At 53.3% G+C, this 12,469-nt stretch overlaps 5 protein-coding genes across 5 annotated transcripts; 4 read left to right on the forward strand and 1 right to left on the reverse strand.

The window, feature by feature from the left end:
• Positions 1–1,680: 1,680 nt before the first annotated feature.
• NAT2 (uncharacterized protein) lies at positions 1,681–2,592 on the forward strand (the record flags this gene model as incomplete). The annotated part of the gene is made up of 3 exons (XM_083191569.1): positions 1,681–2,116; positions 2,191–2,412; positions 2,441–2,592. The coding sequence occupies 3 exons, from the start codon at positions 1,681–1,683 to the stop codon at positions 2,590–2,592; spliced, it is 810 nt and encodes a 269-aa protein (XP_083052783.1).
• A 2,693-nt stretch (positions 2,593–5,285) lies between these two features.
• Positions 5,286–5,768, forward strand: ACO1O0_002093 (uncharacterized protein; the record flags this gene model as incomplete). The annotated part of the gene is given in 2 exon segments (XM_083191570.1): positions 5,286–5,294; positions 5,310–5,768. 2 exon segments carry the CDS (start codon positions 5,286–5,288, stop codon positions 5,766–5,768), a joined length of 468 nt encoding a protein of 155 aa, XP_083052784.1.
• Positions 5,769–6,476: 708 nt separating this feature from the next.
• On the forward strand, positions 6,477–8,676 carry ACO1O0_002094 (uncharacterized protein; the record flags this gene model as incomplete). Its single annotated transcript, XM_083191571.1, has 2 exons — positions 6,477–6,777; positions 6,836–8,676. 2 exons carry the CDS (start codon positions 6,477–6,479, stop codon positions 8,674–8,676), a joined length of 2,142 nt encoding a protein of 713 aa, XP_083052785.1.
• A 1,751-nt stretch (positions 8,677–10,427) lies between these two features.
• ACO1O0_002095 (marvel domain-containing protein) lies at positions 10,428–10,937 on the forward strand (the record flags this gene model as incomplete). Its single annotated transcript, XM_083191572.1, has 1 exon — positions 10,428–10,937. One exon carries the CDS (start codon positions 10,428–10,430, stop codon positions 10,935–10,937), a length of 510 nt encoding a protein of 169 aa, XP_083052786.1.
• A 589-nt stretch (positions 10,938–11,526) lies between these two features.
• ACO1O0_002096 (uncharacterized protein) lies at positions 11,527–11,969 on the reverse strand (the record flags this gene model as incomplete). Its single annotated transcript, XM_083191573.1, has 2 exons — positions 11,527–11,630; positions 11,738–11,969. 2 exons carry the CDS (start codon positions 11,967–11,969, stop codon positions 11,527–11,529), a joined length of 336 nt encoding a protein of 111 aa, XP_083052787.1.
• Positions 11,970–12,469: the final 500 nt, after the last annotated feature.

A 12,469-nucleotide genomic window follows, 5' to 3' on the forward strand; every position in this document is an offset into this window, starting at 1 on the left:
TAGAAATCAGAGTTTCTGGGAGTAGGTCGCCCGGGTTAACTTGAATGGCCCAGGAATTCCCTTGGCGCGCCAGCGGAAAGCTTTGTCGAATACCTCTTAGCAAAAGATCTCGTTTGATGAAGCTAGAAGTTTTTCAGTCTATCTCCTCAACTACATTGAGGTTGTTTTTGTGCCAGAGACAATACCTTTCTAACATCCCGCAGGATAGAAGGTGCCGCAGGTGCTCTAGAGACAAAGGCGACGGTTCTGCAGATGCGCCTAGCTTCCCTGGTAGAGTGATTCAGGGAGAGCTCTTGTGGCTAGAAAAAGGAAGTGGCTCTAACTATTTGAACGGGCGTGCCGATTACTGAGAGATCGAGAACTAGAGGAGACGCCTTGGGAACAAGGCCATGGCTGGGGATCGCCGAACGAGGGACATGGAAGCGGTTAACGAAAGGATGGTCAGAAGGCGAGGTCGAAGACGGAAGAGGGCAACAATTGCGAGCGAAAAGCCCTAGGAGAATATATGCTCCATGGCCGAAATCGGAGAGAGCTGATGAATAGTAGATTCGCTGAACATTGTTGACGGCTGGCAGTCACCTGCATGATGGGACAGCACGTGGCCGGTCCGCTCGTGTGCACCTTCCGTTGCTCTCACAACCACTAGGTATGAGATGGGAAAGAACGCTAGATTGGCAGTGGGAATTGAGGAAGGAATAGCAGGTCCATCATTAATCCAGTGCGGCAAAAAAAATCATAGGACTACGAGCAGGTAGTCACCTACCTTACCCTACCGCCTATAACGTCGCCTATCAACTTCGGCTCACCGTAAGCTGAACAGGTCGTCTCATGGACACTTTTTATGCCTAAGGTACGTTTCACTGCTTAGCAGGTTTAGAATTCGGCTTACAAGCTCCAGTTTCTCGAACAGATACAGCTTCCCATCATAGCCAACCCTGGCGTTCTTTGGGCATCAAGTACTGGCGCGACCCGTTACTACCTACTTGTTCTAATGGTTGTCAAAATAGCCCAGTTCAAGGAAGCTGTGTCTGGAAACTATCGAGAAAACGGAGGGCAGGAGGCTGGAAATGTGCGTCATCAAGGCTAAGGTGGGCACTCAACGGATTGCCTCAAATTAATTTGCGCGGAGGCTGAAGCTGGAAAATGTCCGAGCAATTGTGACATGGTGACGGAGAGAGATCGACTTGGGGTTCAAGTGGTGTGAGGTCACTGAAGTGCCCCACTACGGGAAGACCCCAAGACCCCTGCCACAGCTCTTGACATCAACGATTTTCGCGCTGAGCAGAGGGAGCTTAGCCCCCCGAAATGGAATGGGCAAAAATTTCCAACAACCTTATTACCTCCATCACCCGCGTTCTCCCGTCATCCACCCAGAGCCAATACGAAGGGCAACACCTGACCCGTTGCCAAGTTCAAGAGAAGGCTAGGTATGCTGTAACTGCGGCCTCTCACTGCCTCGTTACGTTACTCAGCTACGCGCAATTCTCCCAGAGGCCAGAATTCCGCACGGATCCCCGAAGCTCCGTTATCCCCGTTCGCCTCAACCCGGCCATCCCGAGAACCTCCCTGTTTAAAAACGGCCGCTCGAGGAATTGCATCAATTGAATCAATCAAACCCGCGTGGATCGAATCCAACTCCAGTTTCCGACGAATTACAAACGGCGATACGTTGCAGCAGTCATGTTCCGGGCGTGGGTTGGAGCCGTGCCTCGAGCTGTGCGTACGGCTAGGGCAACCACCCAAAGGACCCAATGGGAGGATACACTGAGGAACATGTTCTCCGCACAGGCGAGGAACTTTTCCAATAAGGCCTGGAAGCAGGACCAATGGGCCTCCCGCACCCTCCAAGGCAGATCGCAGTATGGGTCAACGCGGCCGACCTTTGCGACGAGACGCACCATCATTCAGGGACAGACCAAGCGAGGGTTCCGCTTCTCACCATGGCGGAGAAGCAAGGGCACTGGGGAGGAGCGTGAGAGTCTAAGCATGGGGCAGAGGTTCAAGAAACTCTCTAAAGAATACGGAAAGGCGGCTGTGGTAGTCTACTTTGTCCTCAGCATCCTCGATTACCCCTTCTTCTTCCTTCTCGTGCGGACGGTCGGCACCGAGAGAGTTGGTGAGTTTCCCTTGCCTATTCGATGGCCATTCCTTGTGAAAGCGTCACAGCTGACGCATTTGAATCATCGGTAGCTAAGGTCGAGCACTTTGTCGTATCCACATTCACCAGCGTCATCCCCGAACCGATCCGAGTCAAGGCCAGGGAATACTGGGATGCCTTTAAGAGTAAGACCCAGAAAGAACTTCCTGAGGAAGCGGGTGAAAAGGTCGAGATGGCCGGGTGGGGTGTCGAGGAGGCCCAGGAGCGACATGACGAGGAAGCCAGTTCGTTCGACCTCATCCTCAGCGTCAAGAGTACAAGACTGATATTGAGTGCTTGCAGGTTTGGCGACGCAGCTCGCCCTAGCATATGCTATTCACAAGAGCTTCTTCTTTGTCCGCATACCACTAACGGCCGCGGTCACTCCGAGGGTGGTCAAGACCTTGCGATCCTGGGGCTGGAACATTGGGAAACCCATTCGCAAATCCCCCTGAGCAACGACAAGGATCAGCATCGATTAACATGCCCCAAAGTTTGCGAAATCCCGTGTTGCTCGCACACACACACGCACAACCCGCCTCACAAATCAACCTCACATTTATACCGATGTACACTACACAATTATAGACTATTGTACACTACGACATACGCAAGAATACACTGTAACACCAATTTATCAATCAATATGGACGGACAGAGGCTATGGGGGCAAATAGCCTCTTACGTTTGCCTTCGACCAAACTTTGACAGTGTAGTGTATCGACTTTCTCTAGCCTCTACGATTACCTGCACGGAAGGATGCCTCTTCCATGACTTACAAATCACTTTTTCCAAAAAGCATTTGTCAGAGGCTGGTAGAGTATCGAACGTGGTTGTGTGCTCTGTGTCATGAATCGCCCTAATCATTGGCATCATCACAAGCCCGCAGGGACTTGTCTGATCCAGCTCTGATCGGTGTTGAAATATGCCACTTAGGCTCAACTTTGTTCATTATTGTCACCGTAGACGAAATACCCGATTGAGATCTGGCTCGGTATAGATATCGGCGGTTGCGAGCATAACGACCAGAGGGATGAGAGCCAGTGTCGGCGAGATGCGACGGCAGCAGGAAGCCCAGATTTTAAAGTTTTCGTGATGCAGGCATGGTCGGTAGCGACGGGTTGGCTGGGCGAAACTCGAGAGCAGAGTACTAGCCTGGGGATATCGTACGAAATTCGTGCGAAGTGTTCAAGTAGTCTTGCGGGATACCGGGGAGCTTGCTTCTTTTGGCAACGCGTCTTCCAAGTTATCCGGTGCTATTCCCAGGTCGCCGATCAACGAGCGACGAGCGGACCAGCGGTTGCACAGTAGGATGGAGCCTGGAGGGTCGACCATGTGCGAGCCAACGGGTGGGCCTTGGCTAACGCATCCCGTCAAACTTTATTTTCCTAACGGGTAACGTCTATTATCTGAGTAGCTTGCGCCGGCTGTTTCTTCCACTGATGTGCCAGGACGAAAGCGAAAGCGAGCTATAGCCTCTTTTAAGGTTCACTCCTGCATCATGCGGGAGGGCTCCGGGCTTACGTACCTCGGCCTCCGGTGAGCCCGTCCCACTTTTCCCGGATCGGAGCCGGGTCAGAGAACGAACTCCGTCGGCAAACTTGGGCTGGCCACTAATGCCTCCCAGCCTTCCAGGGATGCCGGGAAAGGGCTTAGAGACATCGCCATTCACTAGCACCACTGGAGGAAAGTGAAGCTGCAGCGGAGAGACAATTGGGAAGTTGGCAACAAAGAGCTCACGGGCCGCCGGCAGAGTGCCAAGGAAAAAAACAATTGATGGGGTGCCGAATTGCAGATCCGGAGGGCCCAGGGCCCCAGAGGGACAGCAAATGGCAAGGGTGGATGCAACCCCGAACCTTAAATTCGAGTCACAGCGGCTCGCTGGGCAAACGACCTGCAGACCGCCTCTTTGTTGCTTGATAGCGTGTCAGGTGGCACGCACTAATGTTGTCATTCCGAAGGGCCCTGCGAGCTTGGAGAAGGCGGGTTATTGCTGCTTCGCTGCTGGAAGTCAGCCCCCATCTGACGGTTACTGAGACGCCATCCTGCCGGAACATGTGCCACATGACCACCTTGAGGGCCGGAATGGGAATTCGGGAACCCTTCTATGTGTGACGTAGCTGCGTCGGATCATCACATCACAGGAATATCGGTTTATCCTTTCGCTTCCCTCATCTCCTTTTCTTCCGGTTCAGCAGTCGCCAAGTCAAAATCTCGACGCATTCGGACGTTGAGCCAACAACAATTAACAGCATAGGTGGCCAGTGGTGGGGTGGGGACGTCACCTCATGGACTTCGGCGGATACACTGGTGTAGCGCACCTCGTGGGTTTAAGGGGACCGGTCAGTCGGTGAGTACCTAGCTACAGTCCTACGGATATAGCTTATCCCCGACGACTCGGCGACTCGGGACGGTTCCCTACAGTAATATGTATGCAGCTCATGATTCTCATCTGCCAAAGATAGAATAGAGTTCACTAGGCATGGGCCGTGGGCAACTGCACCCACGTCTCGGGGAACGTTTAAGCTTTTACAACTTACAAATGCTAGCTGACACAGTCACAGGGCCTTGATTCTTTTTGGCTCCCGGCTTTGCCATTCGTCGGTCCCAGGGGCGCGGATAGATGAGTCGCGGAAGACTAGCAACTCACGTTTTCTAGGCCCACCAGGCCAGCGTGGTGAAACTGAGGCAGAAAGTATAATTGTAGGTACTATCCCACTTTGCAGTGGTGGGAAGGTACATCCGAAGGTGCCTGGAGGCAACTAATTTCCCGGCGCTACTCGAGACGGACTCGAGTTTGTTTGCTCGGATGCTTTGCCACGAGTTTCTGTCATTTGTTTTTGCCATCTCGTAACCTACTCACATCGTATATAAATGAAGGGGTATGCTCTCTGGACAATGGCGGCCACTCCCTTCTACTACCAGCCTCTCATCTTTTACGAAACTCTCTACGAAATAATTTACCACAATACTCTGTCTTAGACCTCACATCAACGGACTGGAGCCCCTACATTCCTTTGTCTCCCACATCCCACCCTACCATCCCACACAACCCCGACGCCCACCGCCAGTTGTCCATCAGGGTCACACATATACGATATAATATATGACCCAACCCCCGGTCGACCTACAAAACCAGTCTCGTGTGATGCTGTCCGTTGTCACTCCCCAGACTCAGGACCTCGACTACAACCATCACACTCAACAACAACCTACGACCGCGCCCAACACCATCAGCCCCATGCCTCACCGCGTACAAGAGGCCCAGTTGGTGCAGACCTCGTCAGAGGGCTCCCCCGCCACCACAAGCTCCCCCGCCATGTCCTCATCCACAGCTCCCTCGTCCATGGCCCCCTCACCTACACTTCCCTCGGCGCCAGCCTCAGACGCCACGGTCGTTCAGGCGCTTGAGATCGCGCGCGAGAGCCCCGACGGCGGCCATGACCCCACCATCAGCAAGATCCTCGAGGGCGCCCTGGCGCACACCTGGGCCAAGGTCCAGGCGCACCCCGACTCATACGTCATGAGCCGCGACGAGTTCTCCGTCTTCAACTACTTCCAGCACCGCTTCGTCGACAACCCCACGGCCCGCCTGGCGCGGAAACGCTACTGGGACACGGCCAGTGCATAGGGGTAGAGGGAAGGTGCAAAGGCGGAGACAGACAACCTTGTTTGCGCTGCTCTCGCGACTCTTTTTTAGCATGCACAAGATCCCTGGATGGATCTCGATACCCCTCAACTTTTGACTTTTAACAAATGTCGAGGAAGCAGCAAGAGCAAACGGAAGATAAGAAGAAAAAAAAAATAGACGGAAAAAGGAAATACACAGCCAGGTGCCTAGTTTAGAATGATAGGGCTGGACCTTTGGCTAGGCACTAGGCATAGAAGAATACGTGTGTTTTCAGCTTAATGAGTCAATGACTTCATCTTCATGACCCCCACTCACCTCCAGTGATCTCGAAGGTGTTCAATAAGAATTTATATTATTTCATTTCAAAATGGTACTTCTTCAGCTGGCAACTCGAAATACATTAATGTCTGTGATTCATTCAGTGATATGACGAGAATCATACCTCGGATCTTTGTCACGTGTACCTGGATACACTGGAACTTCACACCACGGGTCCCTCCTGCATAGTTTCTTCTCTTCTGCATCTCCTTCCCGTGAACCCCGTCCGCCTCTGTGTCTCATCCTCCCCAACATTTCCTTGTCGCCATTTGCCATTTACCAAGCGCACTCGTAATTCTGCGTTTCTTTGCTGCTGCCCCAATCTGAACCCTGACTCTGTCCTGGGACATCATGACTGCCTCATTCATTTGAAGATCCGTACCTCTAGCCATGCTGTTCAGACTGGTATCTGCGCTGTTAGCCGCCGCCAACCTGGCCAGCTCTCAGCTACTGGCTCCCGCAGCCTTACGGAGCCGCATTGTGAGCCAGCAGGATGACCTTACGGGGTGGTACTGGAGAGAGTCGAAGCCTTCAAATACGCTAGAGTGCTTCCAAGTCACGAGCCCCATTGGGACTCAACAAGGTCTCGCCATCGGCAATAGGTTTGTCGACAATGGCGAGCCCTTGGCTTCCTGCTCTGTGCTATTGATGCAGCACTCTTTCGGGAACAGCTATGGCAAGCCTTTTGTCGGTAAGTTGTCTTGAGCTCCATCCTTTGTAGGCTAGGCATCGTTAGACTCACCGTCAAGGACGCTATGAACCTCCATCGTGTGATTTCGACAATGTCTTCATTAACGTCACTGTCACCTCCGAGGGCCGCCAATTCGATCGCCTAGCGACAATGTGGCTGGGCGACGTGGAAGTCTGGAGGACTTCCACTGCTGAACCGACACCGGACCCCGGCATCGTCTGGTATTTTCTCAAAGACATGACTCCGTACTTGTCTCTGTGGAAGAGCAGCCAGACTCTCATCTTCGACCTGGGCAACCTCATCAACGACAAATACACAGGCCCCTTCAACGTTACCATAGAGGCCACATTCTTCCAGTCCAGTCTCAAATCGCGCCAACTGCCAACTCGCGAACCCGCCCAACTTATCCTTCCAGTCTCCGCTAAGAAGAGCTCTCAAGGCTCATCCAGCGCCTTTGTTTTCCCTGGAACCAAAGCGGAAGCAGCAGTCAAGCTCCCCAGCAATGTCAGGACCGCCATCCTCACTATCGCTGCCACCGGCCAGGCATCAGAGGAATTCTGGTGGTCCAATGTACCCCAGAGCGTGGCGGATTCCTTCAATTCCACGGGCGGTGACGAGCTCCAGGGTCTCAGCAGCTTCCGAGAGGTACGTGTCTTCATCGACGGCCAGATTGCGGGACTTGTCTGGCCGTTTCCCGTCGTTTTCACTGGTGGCATTGCTCCGCCTCTGCACCGACCCATGGTCGGCCTTGAAGCTTTTGACCTTCGGGAGACTGAGGTTGATATCACCCCATGGCTCGGAATGCTCTGCGATGGCCAGGAGCACACCATACGAATGGAGGTTTTTGGCGTCAATGACACAAATAGAGGACACCCCGAGTTCGTCCATGTGGGATCCAATTGGGTACTCTCAGGCAAGATCTTTGCCTGGCTCGCCCCTGACAAATCTACGCTCCCAGAACAACCGCAGGTCCACGTCGGTCCCATGGACTACAAATCCGATATTACAGAGATAGACGCCACATCATTAGACTACGCTCAGTTCATCAGTCGCCAAATCACAGTCTGGTCCAATCCGCTGTCGTCTTATCCGTCATATGATCACAAGACTGCTCCAAAGGTTGTGTGGTCCCAGTCCTACACTATGATCAATAACGGTCTCATACGACGTTCAGGATATTACCAGCAAGTTAATTCTAGCTACACGGGGGATGGCGCTTCAACGTACGGCTCTGAGCCAAGGCTTCAAACCCATTTCCGGTACCCAATCAACATGACCTCCCTCTACGAGGTTCCTGATGGCCAAGACGGCCTCACTCTCACAGCAAACTTGTCGCAAGAGTTAGATCTAGCAGTTACACTCCATTCACCCTTCGCTACCGGTGTGGAGCCATTTGTGGACAGGCTGAGTAGTGGTGTGGCGGGTTCCATGCTGCACGCCCGCCGGGATGGATATGCCTACTTCTCCCAAGGTCACGACAGACCCAGTATTGGTGCGGGCCAAACAATCCAGCACTATGAGTTGATAACTCTAGTCTCTGGGAAACCAGGCGCCGATGTTGCGAACGGCCATGGTCCAACATTGTACAAACGGTCCACCGCAGTGGCCAATGAGACCATGATCAGCGACGAGGAGGTCATCTGGGGCAAGAAGACGACCATACACACGCCACGTAGGTTCGAGAAAGATATGATCGGCGGGGGAGCATCAGAGTTCGCACCAATTCCTATGTCCCAGTTTGGCGGAGTGAATCCTTTCATCAAGGACATCGACCAACGTCACGAAAGTGTCGCCGGCTCTGATACGACGCCACTGAAGGGTCTTTTCGGTCAAAAAACCGGTCCCGCTCCCAACGGGCCATACTCGAGATTGCAAAACAGGCTTGTTGGCGACTGGTAATGGTGGGTATAGATCCTAACCGGCGTCGGACACATAAAAGCCAGCAATGCCAGCTAAGAGACCCACGCCAGGGGTTATATTTTTCAACAAAAAAAGAATATACTCGTGGCTACGAGATGTGATATACAAATCCTCACCCCTTGATGGTCTTATGCCGGGCTGTCATGTTCCTGGATCATGTTAGTCCGACAGGTAGTTAAACTCTATATCGACCGGGATTATTATGGAAATCCCACCCGCTGGCACTAACCCGACAGAAGTCCGAAAGGATCAGTCTCCTAGTAGAAGCCCCCTTTTTCATATTACTCACGCTGGCTCTTCGGCTGTCTGACACGGGGCCAAGCTTCTCGTGCCAATCATGCTTCCTCCATCGTTGGAAGATTTCACACTCGATCGGGGGAAAACCACGAATCCTCTGGTGCTGAAATTTGATGGAGTTTTAGTTATGGATTGCCGAGACAGAGTCGTAATACTAGGGTCAGGCCATCGATAGAAGTTCTCTCGTTGGAGAATGTTAGACAGACCTTTCCCGTTCCATGTTGCCGGGACTATGTGGGGTTTAAGGAGCGGGAAAGCCTGGGTTGCTAGACTCCGAATCGTTTCTTCGATCGCCGACCTTCTAGAAGAAAATTCGAAGCTGGAAGCTGCGGCATATTGTCACTGATCCGTGGTCGGAGTTCTGCTCCTAGTGTATATCAGACTTCAGACTGGGCTGGTTATTAACCTTCCATCGCCCAAACGTCGCTCAAAGCCTAAAATACGCCTCTCCAAAAACATCGGTGCTCAGCCTGGCGAGGAACGTAATACGTCACAAGACAGTAAACGACCCGAAGAACCGCGCATTGGGATGCCGAAGGATCCCGAGCACAAGTGTCCCTATGAAGAGGGAGGCCTTTCTTTTTTACGTAGGATCCAGGGACAACAGAGCGCGGCATATGATCCTCGTCGGCGAAGCTTCACCTTTTGAGCCTCAACACCCAAGAGTCAGCCGACCGGAATGCCACGATGGGTAGCTTTGCCAGAGTAAAAGTCTGATATGAAAAGTTCTATGCACCTTAATGGTGAAGAGTTGTTTCGCAAACTGAAACGCACCGTATACCGGAGGTCACCACTGAAGCTCCACGAAGCCACGATGAAGCTTCCCTAGATGAAGAGGGTAGGTGATCTCGAGCATTCGACGATGTATTTATGAGATGAGAGAACGCGGTGAAGAAAAAACCGCCGAGTGTCGCTGTTCAACTCGTGATCTTCGAAGCCGGGACCCTCGGTGGCATCTAGGAGCTCACCAGCCAGAGAATGCAGATTCACTTGGAAATTGCTTGGGTATCAAGCTTTGGTGGCTGTCTTCTGGGGCTGTCCATTGCAAAGTTACCCCGAAATGGATAAATCGATGAATGGGAGAGACGCCGATGAGGTCATGTCTCGTCCGTTGGCTCGCAGCTGCCGACGCCTCCGAAGCAGAAGCAACAGCGGCAGCAACAAGGAGCATAAGAGATGGGCGAGCAAGGTTCAGAGGCGCATCATCGAACTGCTCTTCCCTCCTATAATGGTGTGAGCATCCCAGCCATCTTGCAAACTTGACAACACAGCTGTTTCTGCATCGTTGGCTACCAGGTTCTTCCCTCCTGAACTCCCGCTCCAGCTTTGGATCATCGCGCGAGCTCCTCTCATTCCCACAGCTCCAGCTGCAGCTCCTCTCAGAAGCTCTCCAGCATACACGTCGCACAACAAGAACAAGCCAATCCATCACTATGGCCGGTATCATCAATGCCATCCTTCGCGGCACAGCCCTGCTGTGGACGCTGCTCATCACTGCCCTCATCGGCAATGTCATGGCCAACAACGTCAACGCAGCCAGTTCGGCGACCAAGGCCATCAACTGGACCATGTTCGTCGCCGCCTGGTCCTGGGTGGCAGCTTTGTACGGCCTCGGTGCCGCCTTCATCACCGCCCTGGCTGTGCCCATTATCCTCCTGCCCCTGGATTTCTTCGCCATGCTCTTCACCTTCATCGACGCCATCGTCCTGGCATCCATGCTTAAGGGCGTCGACTGCTCCCACGTCGAAAACGAGGGCCACTCCTGGATCGGCTACGGGTCCCACAACAACGGGAAGCGCTGCCGCGAGATCCAGGCCAGCACTGCCTTCATGTGGTTCCTCTGGGTCACCTTCTGCGGTTGCCTCTTCTTCAGTGTTAAGGGCTGGCGCGGCGGTGGCTCCATCCGGACTTCTCGGCCTAGCATGACCCAGGTTGGCGTGTGAGCTTACACAGGGTGAACGTCCGGCCTCATCGGCAAATTGTCGAGGCGATGTTCGGAGCTCTCAAGGGTGTGGTTTCGGGAAAACCTACAAACACCTCACCCTGGCGTTAATATGGGATGAGGCCATCTGTATGGCGGCGTGGTACCATGATATGGAGACGGGTGGTAAAACAAAAAAAGGTGTTCGAGATATGGGTAATAATACTTCCTTGTAAATATACAGCTCAGGTGGAGAAGTCCAGGGGGGTGAGAAGGGTTGCGGCATGGGTTATCTATTCAGTTAATGTACTTTGATTAGTAGTATCATTTGGCGCGTACTATTGGTACTTGTTCCTGCCCCAAATGGTGTCGCTGGTTCTTGAAGATGCCAATCGCAACCCCATATCCTGTATTGCAGGGATACCCAAATCTGCCCATCCACCTTTGCAGGTCTCGTCTCTGGGGGAACAACTCATCTGAAGCTCACTAGCCTTATCGGTTGGTGTGTGTTCTAGATACCAGCGGCCGGGTCAATCGAGCCTCTCTCTTTCCCCGACCTTCCTTCTTTTTTTTACTTGTTGAGACAGCTTCATATCCGCACTCTCAAGTTTCTATAAGCTCGTGGCAGCTTCCGCTGCTCCCACCACATTGAAGATCTTCTTGCTCGTCCACCGAACTTCGACACCGTGCAGCCACTCCATGTAGCGTCCCCAGCCTACACAAAACAAAAAAGAGTTGTCGTCAGCGGGGTGGAGCTAGGAATATATGGGGGGAGAAGAGAAGGAAGTCTGCATGTGCGGCGGGGCGGGGATATCTGCTCACTCCAATACGCAAACCGGCGGCCAAAGTACTTGCCGACGAAGGGGATGACCATCATGGTGAGCAGCAGCTGGAGCTGCTCCAGGCTGCGCTCCCACTCCTCCTGGGCCTCCGAGTCGGCGTCCGAGTAGATCTCGCTTGTGGATATGGATGGGAGGGAGTCGACCTCGTCCTTCTCGTCCGGCGAGAGGTCGCGCAGGTCACGCAGGTCGCTGAACGAGCTGGGGATTGACATGATGGTGATGGTGTCGGTCTGGGCCTTGCTCGAGTGGGTTTGGTTGCGCGACGAGGGGCTCTCCGAGCTCGTCCCGTATTTTTTTTTGGGGGGGATATTCGGTGGCGGCACGCCTCGACTGATGGCAGTGTCGGTAGAGGATGCGCGTCTGGCCTGCTTCACATTCCCGTCTTCGTCGTCGTCGTTCGTTGGTCCTCCGATCCACGGCCGTCGCGAACCGAGGATGGGCAGGTCCGGGGTTGAGCAGCTCAAGCCAAACGACCCAGCAAGGTTGCAGGGGTGGTGACCAGTCACGTGCTCCCCGGGGACGGAGAGGTTGGTGGCGCCCAAAGTGTGGGAACAAAACAGGCCACTTGGTGGTTGCCAAGGTGAGTCAGCGAGGCGAGGCGAGGCCTGACTGTTGTTGCCCAAAGTGATACCAATGCCATCATTGTGAGCCAAGCATAGGTTTCCTTCTTTTCAACAAGGATCAAAGACGTTACACAAACATCCATCAACGT

This window comes from Amphichorda felina (genome assembly GCF_050947745.1).
Source record: "Amphichorda felina strain 45539 chromosome Unknown scaffold_2, whole genome shotgun sequence".
NCBI classification, from domain to species: Eukaryota; Fungi; Ascomycota; class Sordariomycetes; order Hypocreales; family Bionectriaceae; genus Amphichorda; species Amphichorda felina.